This window comes from Lemur catta, chromosome 15 (genome assembly GCF_020740605.2).
Source record: "Lemur catta isolate mLemCat1 chromosome 15, mLemCat1.pri, whole genome shotgun sequence".
NCBI classification, from domain to species: Eukaryota; Metazoa; Chordata; class Mammalia; order Primates; family Lemuridae; genus Lemur; species Lemur catta.
In genome coordinates, this window is record NC_059142.1 from 18,513,452 (window position 1) to 18,532,202 (window position 18,751).

Genomic DNA, 18,751 nt, shown 5'->3' on the forward strand with positions numbered 1-18,751 from the left:
CACTTAGCCTTTGAATGACACTGTTCCCCGTGAATAGGTTAGGGCCAAGCTGGAAGTTGACAGGCCAGAGGGGAAAAGTTTCATTTACCCCAGTATGGCCTGAATCCTGGAGCTCATAGTCTTAGGATAATATGGACTCTAAGAGCTTCCAAAACTATTTGCTGTTCATAATCAATACTAGAGCAAAGTATTGGATTGGAATTCCGCTTGAGTAGACAGAACAGAAAGTTTAGTTGGACAGTGACAAAACCTATAATGAACTTTATATCTCTGGCCTTCATGAGTCCAGTTTTTTGTTTTTTTTTTTTTTTTCGTGTCATCTGACAAAGCAGATGAGCAAAGTATGGTCCTGGGCACTTCATGATTTGTATTCTCATAGCCAGATAGGTTCTCCTGGATCAGAGGATTAATAAGCAGAAAATTCAGCATTTTCAATTAGACTACAATTCACCATAATCATCTCACTACTTTGTTTTCTTAGGCAATCTCAGAACTGGTCAGCCCAGACATTTTCATGCCGTCTCACTCAGAAAATGCAATTTCAGTCAAAGAAATCGTCACTGAAATTGAGTCCATCAGTCAAGGAGTTGGACAGATCCAACTGAAAGACATTTTATCCAACCCATGCCACACACCAAAGAAGAACACCATCAATGAGCTGCCCCTTGAGAGGGCCCAGGCACCAGAGGACAAACCTGGACATCTGGAACAGGATGAGGGCTCCTGCACAGCCCAGCCTGAACTAGCCAAAGACTCAGGGAAGTGTGACCCAGAAGGCTACCTAACCACACACTTACTCACAGCAGACTTGGAAGAAGAGGAACCATCTGAGGAAGAACAAGAGCTCCAGGGCCCAGGGATGCACGCAGGTGCCAAGTGGTGCCCTGGGTCTGTGAGGCGAGCCACCTTGGAGTTCGAAGAGCGCTTACGGCAGGAGCAAGAGCACCATGGTGCTGCCCCCATGTGTACCTCATTGTCCATGCGCAAGAATTCCAAGAATGAGTCTTCCGTGGCAGACCTAGCACCAAAAGGGAGAAGTGATGAAGCCACCCCAGAACCTTCATTTGTCCCCAAGGAACCAGAGATAAGCAAGGGCAAAGGGAAGTACAGTGGGTCTGAAACTGGCTCACTATCCCATTCTGAGCAGAATGCCACTAGTCCAGCACCCGAGCTGCTGGAGTTTCACCCAATGCTAGCTCCTCAGGAGTGCCCAGCGTCAGATACTAGAGCAAAGCAGGAAGGAGTCTTGAAGGATCAGAGCACTGTGGTTTCACACCAGGAGTCTGAGACACAGGCAGTCCCTCTTCCCCTTCCCAAGAGGATAGAAATCATTGAGTATACACACACAGTTCCATCACCTGATCACACTGGGCCAGGGGGTGAAATCACCGCCAGTGAAAAGAATGAAGAGCAAGGACTAAGGAAAGTGAAAGTGGAGAAGTCTGTCACTGTGCTCTGTGCACTGGACGAAAATCTAAACAGGACTCTAGACCCTGACCAGATTTCTATGCATCCCCACGTGCTACCTCTGCCTCATTCTTCCTCCCCTGAGCACAACAGGCCCACTGACCACCCAACCTCCATGCCAAGCAGCCCTGAAGATGGAGGTAACAGCCCATCAACAGCCCTGGAGACAGCAGTACCTTTTATCAGTCACACAACCCATGTACCATTTGCCAACTTAGATTATCTGCATCCCCAGACTGTGGTTCACCTGGAAGGCTTCACAGAGCAAAGCAGCACCACAGACGAGCCCTCTACAGAGCAGATTAGCTGGGAAGAAAGTCAGGAGGGCCCCCTCTCTAGTGGCAATGAAGTGCCACACAAGGGCTCCCAGTTAGGTAGCAAAGACCTAAGTTTAATTAGCAAACTTGGTGACAACATTGGGGAGTTACAGGAAAAACTGGACCCCTCATCTGTAGCCTATCAACTCTCACATAGCTCTAGCAGTGAAAATATAAAGGGTCTCAGCCACAGCGCTGGTGTGGTGAAGGAGCGCACTAAAGAAATCGAGTCCCGGGCGGTTTTCCAGGCAGAGCTCACCAAACCATCCCAAATGAGGCGCTCAGCATCTTTCGCCAAGTTAGGTTACTTGGACCTCTGTAAAGACTGTTTACCAGAGACGGAGCTTATCTCGTCTGAATCCCCTCATCTCAAACAGCTTCAGCCCTTCCTCAGAACAGACTCAGGCATGCACACCATGGAGGGCCAAGAGCCCCCTAAAAACCCAGGTGCCCCCCAGAACCCAGAGCCCACCAAGTATTTTGTAGAACAATTCAAAACAACAGAGTGTATTGTGCAGAGCAAGCCAGTGGAGAGGCCCCTTGTGCAGTATGCCAAAGAATTTGGTTCCAGTCAGCAGTGTTTGCTCCCCAGGGCAGGACCTGAATTGACTAGTTCTGAAGGAGGCCTGCCTTTGCTGCAGACCCAGGGACTGCAGCGTGCGGGCCCAGCCCCAGGGCTGGCTGTGGCACCCCGTCAGCAACACGGCAGAACTCACCCCCTTAGGAGACTGAAAAAAGCAAACGATAAAAAACGGACAACCAACCCCTTCTATAATACCATGTGATTCTGAGCCTACACATGTGACTTTCTAAAAGAAATGTTTGTAAAAGGGGCAGGTGTAATATGTAAAGAACATGCACTTTATTGGTTAATTTTATAATATTTTGGTCATTTTACTGTTTCTAGCGCATGCAGGGTTTGGGTTTTCAGTGTGTGTGTGTGTTATATGTGAGGAGAGAGAGATTGATTTGGATGGCAAGACCATTTTATCATTTTTTATTTAAAAAAAATTCAAACCTCAAAAAACCCTCATTTTCAAAGAACACCTGTATCAAAGGCAAATTGCTGTTTTTCAATCAACTGCCACCTGCTCCTCATTTTGCCCTCTGAGAAAAAGCATGGTTGCTTGATTGAAGGAAGGAAGCAGATGGGGAGGGTGGAGACGTAGCTGGGAACTGGAAATGCTCCCCTGGGTCTTTGTGATGATGGTTTGGTTTCCAGACCTGAGGCATCAGATGGGCTGAAGGGCAGCCAGAAGTCAGAGGGCTCTCAGCCACAGCCCTTTGGAGTTGCTAACGGAGGCAGGTTCTGCTTTGCTTTAAAAGGGGGTCTTCCAGAATCCATTTCTTCTGGTGTTCCAGAGTGTATCATTACAGAAAGGCATGATAATGGCTGGCTTTGTAAATTTATCAAATAGTTTTTCCCCAAGAAAATAATTTTTGAAATTAAATTTAAAAAGAACCCCAAAGGAAATCCCAATGGTCTTCTGTAGAGGAAAGCATGATGAGAGGATGAAGACGTGAGTTGGGGGTGTAGAGCCCACTGCCCAGTGACTGCTGGGTTGATGGCATCCACACAAGTGGTCATCCTGGCCCTTCCTGCCAGAAAACGTGCTCTGCAGCATCCTCCCAACTAAAACGCAATAGTGACATGTTTGAAAAGCAGCAATCAAAAGTCAATGTGTTCTTGTAAAATGAATACATATGTAGGGTTTTAACCCTTCCATTACTTGAATAATTCTGTGGGCCTTCTGAATTTAATGGCCATATTTGTTTTTCCTTCCCCGTGCTCTTTCCCTGTGCTGCCTTTTTTTTTATTCGATAGATTATATTTGAATTGTTACATATGTATAACCTCCATTGAATGCAACATTTTCTTTTCTCTGTTATCATTGTTTAACACTTGATATAAGTTTTTGTTTTCTTTCTTTTCCTGGAAGGTTTGTCATTTCTCTAAAGTTTATACACAGTATTTATGTACATAATGTCTCACTCACTTTCTTACAGTGTTTTGTTGTTGATGTTGTAGGGTCTTTTATTCTTTTTAAGAAGGAGTAGAGTTGCAACTGGAAAACACACAAAGACACCAGAAATAAAACTGATGGATGCTAATAGGAATCTGTACAGTATATTGATGGTGGTTTGAATTGTTTAAATGGAGAATTCTAATCACCAGCTCCTGCCAAATTATGCATTAGTAACTTCCTCAGAGGAACCCCTATAGGCTCCCATTAGGTCACAGTGTGACTGAAGGCTTATTTCTTTTTGAGACTGAAATCCCAGAACGTTGTTTTCTAGTAGCTAAACCACAGCCAGGAAGTGTATGAGTTTCCCAGAGTGGAACCTCCTTTTGGAGGCCTCGACCAAGGGCAAGTGCCTGTAATGACTCCATTTAGGATGCTGTTGTTTTGTTGCTGTTATGGAGATCCTTAACACAGGAGCACCTGCCATAACAAGCCTCTTTTAGTTTCTTACAGAAAACATATTTAGCCTGGAATGAAACACCTCTGTAGCTTATTAAAACTGAAAAGGTTTGCAGATTTGCTTCCTGTTTTCTTTGGTTGATGTCCACATCGCTGAGCATTGACTGAGTACAGACTTGAGATGAAGTTTTTTGTTCGTCACAGCACTGAGAGGAAAAGACAGATGCACAGACTGTCAAGGTGATGTCAGAGGCCAGAGATTGGTGGAGGCAGGTAGTAAGGTGACCCAAGGGATGTAGAAAAAAAAGTGAACTGGGGCCATTCGCAGGTGCTCAGGAGGAGCTGTGAATCCACTTGCCGTGTGGAAGCCGTGGCTGGTCTGTGGCTGGTCTGACATCACTGCCAGGAGGCAGGTTGGACAGAAACTACCTGCTAAAAGTGTCTTTGTGGTATAGTAATTACGTGTACCTATGCTGTTGCTCAGTGGTTTCCCTAAATGTTTAAATGTATCATCCACACAGTTTCGTGATTCCTGGATATTTTGTGTTGTAACGTGTTTTGCTAGGTGGTATGAACCAGTGTGAGGAGGCTTGTGAAACAGGGATATGAACTTCCAGGACTCATCCATCTGAACTGCTCTGCCTTGTTGAGGCACTGCCACCAATATGATGGGAAAAGGAGAGGAAATTGTGGTGGGGTGGGAAGAGGAGGATCTGCATGGACATTAAGAGAGTGGCATCCACTCATGGTAACCCCCTGCACTGTCCTCTTTCCTCCCCACAGTGTATTTAATCCTCATTCATTGCATTAAATAGCAACAAAGATGAGAGGAAACCTGCTTATGCTGTGAACATTTCTTAAAAATATATTTTTTTAAAGAGTGAAGGAAAGTCTTGCTTTGCCTTCCTTTTCTTTTTTTTCGTTCCATTTTTTATTATTTAATTTACCTACCTAAATAAACATCTTCTACACAGGGTCTGCAATTCAACCACGCCAGGTAGTTCTGCCAGTCCTCTCCAACTCCCAGAATTGGTGGTGTTATTTACATGGCTGAGCAGTATCCAGGGGAGGTACACGATGAGCTGTCAAGGATATTTCAGCCTTCTCTTTAAACTTTTTGATAGTCCCCAGTGGCCAGTGTCCCTTTTGTGTTCATGGAAAGCCCAGATCTGAAATAGCAGTTTGGTAGATTGACAGAGATAAGTAGGAAAAACCTTGACCTCTTCCCAGTTCCTCTCTTTATATTTTCTTTTTTTTGAAAACCATAGTGTCTCAATTATTCTAGAGGAGCGTATGGGTGTAGGCTCACGCAAGTGTGCATTCATGCATAAAAAGAGTTAACTTTTTGGTGCATAGGGTAGAAGCCCCAAGAGCATACAGGATTTGAGCTGGAATCTGGATGGTTACCTGGTCAGTAGAAGAGAAACCCCAACCCTTTGCTGATTTTTAGAAACTTAGGAATAGTGTATACTATAGTAGACATGTAGTACTGTAGTATAGTAACATTCTTCTCTCCTCATTTTGGTTGCCTTTCAGATTCTGAATATTCCTGATATAGCTTCTTCAGGTTCTTTATTGTCTTCCTGGCTGCGTATCTTTATCCCAACTGGTATTTCCTCTTTCTCATTTTGCAAACTACCAGAAGGTCCAAGGACAGCCTGAGGATGACAGCCCAGGCTCTGAAGTCCCTTCCTCTTCACAGGCCCCAGGCAGATGCTGTTGGTTAGACCTGAAGCTTCCTGTAAGAAGCTTCTAAAACCTAGCAGCTCACAGAAATCTTCACCTGTTTTACCTGAGGATTTCAGTTCTGAAGTGATCTAGGCATGTTTGGTAAAAATGTTTTTGTGGGAATCTCTTTTTGTGTGTGTGTGTGTGTGTGTATGTGTTTTTTAAAGAAAGCATTATGCAGAAAGTCACTTTCAAGGGCATTTTAAAATTTTTAAATAAAGCCATTCTTTGGCTTTTTTTGGACAACTATTTGTGGATATTTTTGTTTACACTGTGAGTATTAAAATGTGCATCATCTTGTCGGCCACTCAGCCCTCCAGGCCTAGCTGTCCTGTGAGTCCTCACTCAGAGCAGTGCCGTAATGGTCAGCCCTTGTGGATAAGTGGATAAAACCTGGAGCTGACTTCCATCTGTGTCCTGCACTCCCATCCAATACTCTCTATGGAAATAGTCGTCATTTCCTCAGTGATGGTGTGTCTTAACAGTGGTGGGTTGTAATAGTGAATGGCTAGTGTCATTTTTGTTTAATTTTGCTTTGCTTTTTGATGGTAGACAACATGAAATTTTAGCTGTTTCAGCACCAATCCAACTTAAAAGCATCTTGGACTTCGTTTTCCCTTCCAAACTAAAAGATCAAGGCATGTATTAGACATAAGCATATTTGCTGCCTCAACTCATCCAACACCCATATTAGGAAAAGGCCTGCCACCAAAGCAGGAAGCTGCACAGTCCTAACCCTTCTCCTGGGGTTTGGGGTCCCTTGATGCCATGGAGAGCTATTGCAAGGTGCTTCTGTACTTTTCCAGCCTGGAAGTGGAGGGTGACTGGCCCTAGCTCCTGCTATGAAAAGAGAACCAGCCTCATTTTCTCAATGCCCTGGAGATCTAGGACAGGATTTCTAAACTGGAATCATCCCTGATCAGCTTGAAGATCCCCCAAGAGGTATATGACTGGTGCTGCCATCTGTGTCCTCACAGTGAAGCTGGTGGCAGCATCGTGCGTACACATGCAGAGCCATTACCCAGGGCTTAACGAGCTGATGACCCAAACTGAAAACTGGGTAATGCCCTGAAGTGTTTCCCAATCAATAAGCCCACAGGGAATTGTTTGGTTTTTATGTTTTGTTGGATTTTGGTTTGCTTGGCATAGCTAAAGGTGCCTTTTCTTTTTTTCTTTCTATTTTGTACAACTTGTTCTAAACATGGAAAACAAGTCCAGAAGACTCTCCTTCTGACTGTTACCTTTGCCCCAAACCACCCCAAACTTTTATGTTCACGTTTTATTGAATAAAGCAGGTGCTCCCTGGAATCTCTGGGACCTTTTTGAGGCATTTGAAGCAGAATATAAAGAGTGGTCTCATCTCCTTCCTTAATCTTCCTGGTGGTTGGGATATTCCACTTGTATCATAGATTTTTTTATTACTGATGTGCTCCGCTGTTTTTAAATGTGAACTTGTGCGCAAACGTGCAGATTCAATGTTCTTGTTACAGATTGAATAAATTTTTATTTTGAAGATGAAATCTGTGTCCTTCATCAGGCGCAACAAAGGATGGGATTGCTGGAGAAGGAAGGGTTGGAAGAAGAAAACACTGGTAACAAACGGGGAGCAGTTCTCAGTGATTGATCCCAATGAAGCCACTGTGAAGAGATAGCTGCGTTCTAGAGAAAAATAGAACTTTCCACCTTCCACAAAATAAAAGACTGGATAGGAGATAGGATCACTAAAAGTTATTATAAAAATTATTTCAGACAGCGTGGCTCCAATCAATTGACCATGCTGGGAACTTGCCTGGCCAAGGAGGCACTTGCCAAAGCCACCACCTGCATGTTAGGGGAATGAATAAGCAAAGGAATCAAAATTCCTCCACCATCTATGGTCCAAAATGACTGGTCTGGGACAGCTGCTGTCACCTGCCCCCACAGAGAATGGATTTCTTGGGTGGGCAACTTCTCTGGACGTTAGTGAGATAGAGCTAACAAGCTTTCAGCCTAAGTTGCCTCAGCTCACTGAAAAGTTTCTAGAAATTGGACATGAATTTCCAAAGAAGTAAAAGCTTTGACCCTCTCCCATCATTAGAAAAGAAACATTCAATGTCACTGGTGCAGGAGAGAAATGGGGCCAAAGGGCATTCCTCTAAAATGGGTTGGGGTGTACCCACTTTTCGCACCTTTCCACAGAGCCATCATGAGATATTTAGTGGAGCCATTCATCACACACAAAGTAGCACTACCATCTGGGGAGAGCTCAGTTTCCCAACTGCTAACAAAATTTGATGAAGTTTGCAGAGAAACTAAAGTCAGCCTGCTTCATTCTGAATCATCCATAACAAATGAGTGGGGCACAGCACTGGTCTCTAGCTGGAGTGCCTGGTGCATGATGGTAAAGGTAAGGTCATTCACAAAATACAGGAGTGCCTGGGCTTCCTGATCAATCTAAATAAGCTCAGTCTTAGCTATCGAGTGAAAGCAGATGGACCAAATCATGGTTATGGTGCCAGGCTACCTCTTCCAGAAAATGGCTTCATGACAGATGAAATCTGTGCCACCTGGTGCAGTGGTTCATGCCCATAATCCCAGCACTTTGGGAAGCTGAGGTGGGAGGTCTGCTTGAGGCCAGAAGTTCAAAACTAGCCTGGGCCACATAGTGAGACCCCCATTTTCTACAAAAAATAAATAAAAACAGATGAAATCTATGCCTGTCTTCTATGGATTGCAGTTCACAGCTAACAGTTCAGAGGGGAGGCACCAAGCCCAAGTAGCTTCTTCCCCGGATTTGTTTATCATGCCTTGGCTCTACCCACCCACAGCTCTGCCAGGCCTTGGCAGCCAAAGGATAGAAAGAGGGCTGAGCTGTGCCAGGCCCAAGCAAATACCCATGAATCCCTATACCTGGTGAACATCCCCCTTCCCAGATGATGGAACTGAAGGCAGGATGGATTGAGGATTCCTGCATCCTAGTCCCAAACCTTTCCCTCTAGAACAGCGTCTGGTGCTCTCTTTAAAGAGGAGGGAAAAGGGGAGGGGAGTGGAGGAAAGATGCTGATTCAGATAGGAGGCAGCATGTCATAACACTTCTCCGCCAACAAGTGGTGCAGAATTGGAAGTAATCTGGCCCAGTCCTCTTCATTTTACAGCCCAGAGAGCTGCAAAAATAGGGTGATTGAGCCGGGCCTGAAACAAGTTTTCTAATTAATTCCAGGCATCCTTTCCTCTGTGCCACGGTAACATAACTCTCTGTTATGCTTTATCTCAGCACTTGTGAGATAAAGTAGCACTGCCCTTCAAGGAGAGGCAGGAATTCATAGTGCTGAAAAGCACGGACCCAGACGCCAGACCACTTGGGTAAGAATCTCAGCTCCACCAACTACCAGCTGAGTGATGGTAAACTACTTAACCTCTTTGTGCCTCAGTTTCCTCAACTATAAAATAGGGATAATAACAGTACCCATCTGAGAAGATTGTTATACTAGAATGAAATTAATGTGTAACAAATCCCTTAGAACAGTGCCCAGCACATAGGAAGTGTGAGCTACTGTTGTTATAAAGGAGCAACTGAATCACGAGTTTTCCTACCTAAAGATTGATTCCAGGCACATGTGCCTGGAATCAATCTTTAGGTAGGAAAACTCGTTCACCCTCACACACCCCACCCCCACCCCCGCACCATGAATTATTTCTGGAGCACCTGTAACAGTTTCTGATTCTGCTCCCCTACAAGCCACTGAATACATGGACTCTTCCTGAGAAACAAAGGAGCCTTATGGGGGCCCTCATGGCTTCCACCTCCTTCCCTCCCTTGTCCCCCCAGTGCTGGTCTCTGGCCTCCAGAAGACTGTGTTCCACTGACTCTCAGGTTTGCCCTGGAGAGTGGGAAGTAATAACTGGCCCCACCATGCCCTCCAGGGCCTTCCAAAGGAAGAAATCCAAGCAGTGTGCAGGCCCTGGGTAGACAGAAGATACAGGGACTGGTTGTTCACTGGCTGTATTTTGATCAGGTTACTTTCTATGTCCTCCTTGACCTTGGTCAATATTCAGATCTATAGGTATTGTGGGAGGAGGGGAAGCTTCCCCGGAGCACAGTCAGGCACTAACTCAAGGCCCGGAAGACATTAGGAGTCTGGCCTTTGAGCTGCCTGCTCTGACCCCTAAAATGTGCCCAAAGACCTATGCCAGTCTTTTCTCCCTGAACCTGGTGTTCTCAGGGGGGTCAAGGTGGGTTCACTTTTCTCCCCTGCCTGGCATTTAAGCTGCTTCCTGCCCTGCTCCATGGAATCTCCTCTAACGGGATGAAATGCCTAGCACAGTGCCAACGTTCGCTATTAGTAACAACATTCACAGACCCTTGCAGTTGCCCTGGGCCAGCCTAGGCCCTCATCCAGTGGCTGATACGACTCCTCCGGAGCATCTTCTGGGCCACTTTCCCCCCACAGGGCCTGGACGTGCAGTCCCGCAACCCCGACTGGCCGGGACAGGCTAAATTGGGAGCGCGATTGCAGCGAAACTGCGGCGCGAAAGCACCTGATCTCGAAGGCTGCCTGCTCCCGGGGCGCGCGGCCCCTCGCCGGCCTCCTCTCTCAGCACTACGCTCCTCTGGGAACCCTGGGAACCCGAGACTCCTCGGCCTGCCCCGGAGGCGCGGAGGGCAGGGAGGGAGAGTGCGCACCCGGCACACACGCGCCCACTTAGTTTTGTCGCTTTTCCGAGGCCGGCGGACGCTCGGACCGGAGTCTGGGGCGCTCGACTTTCCCGCCGCGGGAGACGGCGAGGCGGCCGTGGCCCCGGCCCCGCCCCAGGCCCCGCCCCCTCAGGTTGATGGCAGCGGCAGCTGGGACGCCAGCGGCGCCCGGCCCCGGAGAGCCGCAGGCGGCGGCCGGAGCGCGGAGCCCAATACCCGGGCCCCAGACGCCGCGGACACCCGGAGAGGCGGTTCCAGCGCCCTGACGCCTTCCTCGGCCCTCGGCGCACCAAGGCCCGCTCCGCAGAGGAGTCGCAGCGTGAGCGTCCCCGCAGCCCTCAGGACCAGGTACGCCCCCCCACCCTGCCGCTACCGCAGCCAGAGGAGCAGTCAGGGTCCCTGGAGGGGGCAGAGGTCTAGCGCCCCCTCCCCCCCGCGGCCAGACTCGGCCTCGGGCGGGACGGACTTGCTGTCTATATTTGGCCGGACGGCGGCCCGCGCGCCCGCAGGGCGCAGACACCTTGCCTTGCAAGAACGCAGTACCAGAGCAGGAGGCTGGAGGAGGGTGCGGGGAGGCCGGACCTCACGCCTGGGGCCGCAGCGGCAGCTTGAAGGACACACGGATGCCCGGGGCCGGGGTGGGGCAGGAGTCAGCGGCTGGGGCTTCCAGAGAGCTTGGTGTGTCCCTTGGGGAAGCGCAGCATAGCGCAGGCCCCGGCTGGAGAAGAGGCACCTCACCACCCCCAGCCTTCGCAAATCTGGCCCTGGCTAGCGAGGTGGGGCGGGGGCATTTGGTACCCCAACCCCAGGAGAGTTTAGTAGGAAGGAGGCCCAGCCGAGGCGGGAGATACAGAGGAGAAACCGGACGAAGAAAGTATGATGGGCAAAAGCCAGAAGACCATAGCTGGGGCCTCGGGGAGAAGCCAGCGCAGAGAGGAGTGGAAGGAGGAGAGATCCACTTTACACTGTGCCCCCTCAACACCGTGGGGGAAACTGAGGAAAATAGCAGAAAGAACTTGGGTTAGCTGACAGGAGGAACTTCTCTCTTGGCAAATTTTTAGATAAAAGCAAAACCTCATCTTCCTGAACTATGCCAGAGATGCAAGTTAAGGATCTTGAGGGGGCTGCAGTCCTCCCCTCATAATTGGCCTTGAGCTAAGATCCAATGACCAAGGCCTCCAATTGTGGACAGGGTGCCTCTGGGAGATACAGCCATTTCCGTGAAGAGATGGTCATCCAGTCTGGCAGCAGGAGGGCAGCCTGGCACTGAGGCTTCTCCCCAAAACATTCTTAACTTCCAGGGAGCTTTCAGCCCCGGTTAGGTGCCACTATCCCCCCAGCCTGGGTCTGCATGAAGAAGTCAGGCCCAAATCCCAGCCCTCCACGTTAAACAGCATTTTACAACAGCAAAGAACTTTCTTACCCTTTGATCATCTTGAAGAAAGCTCCCTGCTTCTAGGACCATACTCTATATGGATGTATACCTGACTCCTGACCAGATAACCCTTCTCACCTGCCACCCCTTCACTCCTCCTCCCTCCCACAGCTCACAGGACTGAGGACAAAAGGCATTTCTGCCCCCAGCCATGAGCAGGCGTGTGGTTCGGCAGAGCAAGTTCCGCCATGTGTTTGGGCAGGCAGCAAAGGCCGACCAGGCCTATGAGGACATCCGTGTGTCCAAGGTCACGTGGGACAGCTCCTTCTGTGCCGTCAACCCCAAATTCCTGGCTATTATCACAGAGGCTGGAGGTGGGGGTGCCTTCATCGTCCTGCCTCTGGCCAAGGTGAGGGATGAGGGGAAGGAACCAAATGGGAGGACACTGGCCGGGGCCTCTGGGGACTCCTGATGGCAGCCTGTATTCTCACCTGGTTCCTTTCTTCAGTCAGGAGGGCAGTTGGTGTGGCCTGGCTGCTCCCTGTGCCCCAAGCCCTCAGGGATGGGTGGGGAGGCTACCTCACCCCACCTTAAGCAACAACACCCTGGTGGCCTATGCCCACTCCCTAGCCTGTCTACCTCTCCATGCACCACCCTGTTCCCAACAGGATCCAGGAGGGGAGTCAGGTGGTGGAGATGATTGGGATGCAGCAGAGCCAAGGCCTGGCTAGGTTCTGTTGCCGTCCCTCTTAATGCCATACCCCCTCATGTTTTGGGTGTGGAGATCCTCCTCCCTAGCCCATAGTGACCATTTGATTAAATCACACCCCAGAGCAGCACACTGAGGATAGGGTCAGGCTCTGTCCAAAGAGTCGCTTTCTACCTCCCACTCTGGTTCTTGTAGCAAGATGGAATGAGAGCAAAGAGAAGGGGGACCTGACGCATAAGGCCAAAACCCTCCATCCCTAGGGATGGAGGCCAGACAATGACTGCCACTTTTGCTGAGTAACATCAAGGCCCTTGGCGATCTCCATGCCCGGCATGACCACCCTAAGGCATGACCTTGACCTGGATTCTGGCCCCTACATCTTGTTAAGGGAGGCCCCATCAGTGACAGGGTCAAGAAGAGGCCTGACAATAGCCGGTGACTCACCCCAGACAATGCAGACACCATCCAGGGACTCCATCTCCAGGGCTCAAATTTCATCTGGAGCTGCCTCCTCCCCCAGTATGACTGCCATTTCAATGCCACATGGCCACCCCTCTCCCCTACTGCCTGGTCTGGACTAATGCCAGCCCCTGCAGAGGCCTCAGAGCCCCCACAAGCAGCCCCTAAAGATGGAAGATAGGTGGGTCCCCAGCTCCAGTTTGGGGATAATAGGCACCAGGATTGCCTGCTGCTGGTGGTTCCCAGGTGAAGGTGGTTCACAAGGGAGCGAACTGACAGGTGAGGCTAGGAAAGGGCTGTTGGGCACTGCACTGAGTATTACCTCCTCTTGATCTCTTCCACCAGGGCCTTTCCACAGACATTCCAATTAGGGGTGCAGGCTCAAGAACAGCCTCCTCCAAGTAGGTGTGTTTGGAAGAGCACTGGACTGAGAGTTTGAGTCTTGGCTCTACTAGTATCTTGTTCTTAGTTATCTTACCTCTCTGTGTCAGATTCCCTAATATGAAAGGATTCCAACTCTGCCTTCAGCAAAGTGCAGGAAGTGGACTAGATGGGGTTAGAGGCACAGAGAGGGGTCTGCAAAGAGAAAATAGATGATAGAGAACTGAGCTGTAAACAGATCCGCTGCCCGCCCCAAAGCAACACACAGGAGAGCAGCCCCACATCTCCCTCTCTGACCCCCCAGACAGGGAGAGTGGATAAGAACTACCCACTGGTCACTGGGCACACGGCCCCTGTGCTGGATATTGACTGGTGCCCACACAATGACAACGTCATCGCCAGTGCCTCAGACGACACCACCATCATGGTAGGAGCCATTTGGGCAGGGGAGCAGGGAAGGCTGCCTCACCTGTGCTGGGGAAGGTGGTAAGGGAGGTGCTGGGTCCCGGGCCCCAGCCCTGCCCAGCTCCTGGGCTATTTTTATCTGCATGCCCACCCCCTCCCAGGATGCACTGCATCTGGCTAATTATAGCCATGGCCAACGTGGGGCCTGAAGAGCAGCGGGACAGTGCTCTGAAGTCTCCCTGCCGGAGTGAATGGGGAGATCTCTAGAGAGCTGGAAGTGCCCCCTCCTTGCTCACAGTGGCTTCTGCCCTAGGCATGCACCACCACATCTTGCCCTGTATTTGACCCTTACCACTAAAGACAGCCAGTAGAGTTAAGGGGAGGTAGGGGAAGAGCTGAGGGACAGGGCCAGCTCCTCATCCCACCCACCTGTGCCTTTTCCTTCTACCCAGGTGTGGCAGATTCCAGACTATACCCCTGTGCGCAACATTACAGAACCCATCATCACACTCGAGGGCCACTCCAAGCGTGTGGGCATCCTCTCCTGGCACCCTACTGCTAGGAACGTCCTACTCAGTGCAGGTCTGGGGGCCTGGGGAGGGGTCCCACCGGCATAGATGGGGGCTGGCAAAGACAGGGCCCAGGTGACCATGCCTGGCCACTCTGTGCAGGTGGTGACAATGTGATCATCATCTGGAATGTGGGCACTGGGGAGGTGCTGCTGAGCCTCGACGACATGCACCCGGACGTCATCCACAGCGTCTGCTGGAACAGCAACGGTAGCCTGCTAGCCACCACCTGCAAGGACAAGACCTTGCGCATCATTGACCCCCGAAAAGGCCAAGTGGTGGCGGTGAGTGCCTGGCTTGGCCACTCCCCAGCAGCCCCTGCCCAGTGACCAGATGTCAGCACCCTGTACCCACAATCATCGGAACCCCTGGTCTCAGTTTTCACCGGTCCCATCCTACTCCAGAGCCTAGACCCCTCCCCCAGTCTCTGCAACCACCGCTCTCTGCCCTAAGTAAGCCCCCAGCCTGCAATTCTCTGCCCTGCTCCTGTTCCCTCCCATGCATCTCAGAAGCTCAGAGGAGGGCTCCAGCTTTGGGATGGAGGAGGGGAGAAGCTGGAAACTCCATCCTCCCGCCAGAACCTGCATGAAACCTGAGCTCCCGGACCCCTCTCAGCCGGCACCCAGCGCCATCTTCCAGGGTCTGGGGCCTGACACTGGCTCGAGGGCTGACCCCTTCTCGCCCTTGTTGACCCGCTGGGCGGGGAATGGGGGCAACCCTCGCGCATTGCTTATTCCAGCCAGGTGCCCAGGGAGGGCGGCCACCCTTGCCTCACCGGCCTCACACTAACCTGGGGTGCGGGGTGCGCGGGGCGCGTGCATGTGTGCGTGGAGCACGCGCGGCGAGCGCGGCGGGGGCGAGCGCGGGCGCTCTAACCCACTAACCCCGCGAGCAGGAGCGAGCCCGGCCTCACGAGGGCGCCCGCCCGCTGCGGGCCGTCTTCACCGCAGACGGGAAGCTGCTCAGCACCGGCTTCAGCAGGATGAGTGAGCGGCAACTCGCGCTCTGGGACCCGGTAGGCCAGGCCGCCCCGGGCGCGCGCGCTCGCCCGCTCGTTCCCTCCTCGGCAGGGTCAGCCAGGGCGCCCTCCCGGGCTGTGGCTGGCACCCAAGCGGAGCGGGGAGTTCCCGTTCGAGAAAAGCCTCGCTGCCAACCCCGGGAGCCAGCAGACATCCCCTGCTCTAGGGATCCGCCTTTGAACGCGCTTAAGGGTTCTGGATCTGCTGAGAGCTGCGCGCCTCCTGCTCTCTCCGGACCCAGACGCTCTCCAGACCAGGGCCCGCTATGGCCCCCCAGGAAGCTGAGTTCTTAGGCCCCCTTTTTCTCTCCCCTGCCTCCGTCCCCCACACCCAAGTCAGCAAGCTGGGTGCTCAGCCCTCTACGCTCCCCGGGGCAGGCAGCTGGGTGATGCCCCTCCCTGTCTCCCCCTCCCCCCAGGAGAGGTTTGCAGCCCACGAGGGGATGAGGCCCATGCGGGCGGTCTTCACGCGCCAGGGTCATATCTTCACCACGGGCTTCACCCGCATGAGCCAGCGAGAGCTGGGCCTGTGGGACCCGGTAACGCAGTTGGAGGCTTGGGGTGTGTGCCCCGGGGACTGGCATCACGGGAGAGGGGCCAGGTGCCCCCCACCCTCAGGGCATGCCCACCTGGACGGGACTGGAGGCTGTTGCCACTTCTGCAGCTCCTGCTATCCCCACACCCAGCCCTTTGCCCAGTTTCGCTGCATCGCCTGAAGGAGCCTGCGCTGGCGCCCCCACCTGGTGATGCCGAGTCCCTGGGGGTGGTTTGCTGTGACTGCATGAGGCGGCGCAGGGGTTCGTCAGTGCAGCGGGGGAGGAGTATGTGTCCAGGGGAGGGGCCTGCAGCTCTGGGCACCCGAGTTCGGGGCGGACAGGAATCGTAAACCGGCTTCTGGGGGTCTCAAAGTAGCACAGGAGGGCGGGGCAGGGCTGGTCACGCCTCCTGTGCTCGGGCAGAACAACTTCGAGGAGCCAGTGGCACTGCAGGAGATGGACACAAGCAACGGGGTCCTACTGCCCTTTTATGATCCGGACTCCAGCATCGTCTACTTGTGTGGCAAGGTGCTCGCGGCCGGGCAGGGAGAACAGGGAATTGGATGGAGACGTGGAGGGCCCTGTCCGGGCGGGCCTCTGAACCGACTGGTTTTGCAGGGTGACAGCAGCATTCGGTACTTCGAGATTACTGATGAGCCGCCTTTCGTGCACTACCTGAACACGTTCAGCAGCAAAGAGCCGCAGCGGGGCATGGGTTTCATGCCCAAGCGGGGGCTGGATGTCAGCAAGTGCGAGATCGCCCGGTCAGCAGCCTTGGCCCCTCCTGCACGCCTGCCTCTGTCCCCTACCACGTCAGGTCTTAGCCACTTCCCCTATAGTGCAATGATTTGGAAAAGGGGGGAGGGATCACACTGGTCTGCTTCAGTGCCCACCTCACCGCTCACTAGCCGGACATTCTCTGAACTTCACTTTCCTCATCTGTAAAATGATGAATGCCTTCTCAGAGGTGTTTAACCACAGAACCGATAACATGCTTAAAGTACAATGTGCGTGTTGGTCTCCAACCTCTGGTCCCAGACCAGGAGCTAAGAGCGTGGGAATGTGCGGGGGTGCTGAACCCTGCTCCCTTACAGGTTCTACAAGTTGCATGAAAGAAAGTGTGAACCCATCATCATGACTGTGCCTCGCAAGGTGAGGGGCGGGGGAGAGAGAGGGAATGGGCGGGGCTCCGAGGCGGAAGGGAGCGCAGCAGGCGGGCGCCGGTCTCACGCTGGCCCACCTGTCCACCCACCACCCCGCAGTCAGACCTGTTCCAGGACGATCTATACCCGGATACGCCAGGCCCGGAGCCGGCCCTAGAAGCGGACGAATGGCTATCGGGCCAGGATGCCGAACCCGTGCTCATTTCGCTGAGGGACGGCTATGTGCCCCCCAAGCACCGCGAGCTCCGGGTCACCAAGCGCAACATCCTGGACGTGCGCCCACCCTCGGGCCCACGCCGCAGCCAGTCGGCCAGCGACGCCTCCTTGTCGGTAAGATGGGGCCCCGCTCCACGCAGGCCCAATCTACACATCCCCCTACCGCCCCAGTCCCACACGGCCTCTGCTGTCCTCCGCGCCCCAGCAGCAGCACACCCTGGAGACGCTGCTCGAGGAGATCAAGGCCCTTCGCGAGCGGGTGCAGGCTCAGGAGCAGCGCATCACGGCTTTGGAGAACATGCTGTGCGAGCTGGTGGACGGCACGGACTAGCGCCGCGTGCGGGGCGAAGCTCCGCGCCAGGAGGGCGGAGTGGGGCGGGGTGCACAAGCTCGGCCCCGCCCCGGACTCCAGACCCCGCCTTCCTGGGTTGGGCCGGGGGCGGGGCCGGGACGGGAACTCCACCCTTCACGGGAGATCGGGACAAATGAAGCGTAGGGGAGCCCCGCGCCGGTCTGGCTGGGGCCCGGCTGCGCGCCTAGTCCAGGACTCTGCTGGAGCTGGCCTAGGGCGGCCTAGGGTATCGGGGCCTCAGCAATGGTGCTGCACGGCGAAGTGGTGTTCCCTTTGTCCCCCGCCCAGAGCAGGGAAAGTGCTTAGTATTAGCGCGATGATTTGGGGGGGATATTGGAAGCTTGAGCTTGACCTCAAAGGGGTGGTGCTTCTATGGGTCTCCCCAGAATGGCTGGGGAAAATTACAGCGCTTCTCCTAATCAGCTCACTCGATTCCACCACCCTGAGTGGTAAACCAGACGGGCGTCACCCCAGCTCTGCAGACACATACACAACCCGTTTGCTGCAGAGCCGGACCCACTGGCTGTGCCCACAGAGATCTATGGTAGTGGGCTCTCTTCCTTCTTCCCACCGACCGGGGAGAGGGCGGCTTCCTCGCGGCAGCCCCCGCGGAGAAATCGCGGGAGAGCTGGCATGAGGAAGCAGGCTCACCACACACACACACACGGCCCCCAGCGCTCTGCTGTGGCCTTGACTCTGTGGGGAAATCAAGTCATACCGAATGAAACATTTAACAAAGTGCTCAGTCTGTGCCTCCTGCATGGGTGGGGGTGCGGGGACGAGACGTCCCAGCCTCTGCAGCTGCTACCCTAGGCTCCTGGGGAACCTGGCAATGAAACCCTGGGCTCAGGCACCACCAGGCAGCCTCATACCCAACAGCCCTCCCCACACTGAGATTCAGAAGGACCCCCAACCCGCACCGTGGGCGCTCCTCCCCAGTAAAGTCAGGTAGGAAAAG

General features: G+C 52.8%; 2 protein-coding genes across 6 annotated transcripts in view; both read left to right on the forward strand.

Moving 5' to 3' along the window:
* Positions 1-7,455, forward strand: part of SSH2 (slingshot protein phosphatase 2) — a 249,352-nt gene extending 241,897 nt beyond the window's left edge. For all 4 annotated transcript variants that reach the window (XM_045525292.1, XM_045525295.1, XM_045525293.1 and 1 more), the window contains one exon: positions 482-7,455. In XM_045525292.1, the coding sequence (XP_045381248.1) occupies positions 482-2,569 (2,088 nt within the window). In that variant the 3' untranslated portion in view covers positions 2,570-7,455. The remainder of the gene's footprint in view (positions 1-481) is intronic.
* A 3,278-nt stretch (positions 7,456-10,733) lies between these two features.
* On the forward strand, positions 10,734-18,751 carry CORO6 (coronin 6). Of its 2 annotated transcripts, none has more exons than XM_045525298.1 (11): positions 10,734-10,958; positions 12,157-12,394; positions 13,839-13,961; positions 14,392-14,521; positions 14,611-14,792; positions 15,946-16,065; positions 16,486-16,590; positions 16,681-16,826; positions 17,157-17,214; positions 17,325-17,555; positions 17,647-18,751. In XM_045525298.1, the coding sequence occupies exons 2-11, from the start codon at positions 12,197-12,199 to the stop codon at positions 17,770-17,772; spliced, it is 1,419 nt and encodes a 472-aa protein (XP_045381254.1). In that variant the 5' UTR covers positions 10,734-10,958; positions 12,157-12,196; the 3' UTR covers positions 17,773-18,751. The 2 variants fall into 2 exon arrangements, with proteins under 2 accessions (XP_045381254.1, XP_045381256.1); XM_045525300.1 differs by having other exon boundaries at positions 17,650-18,751.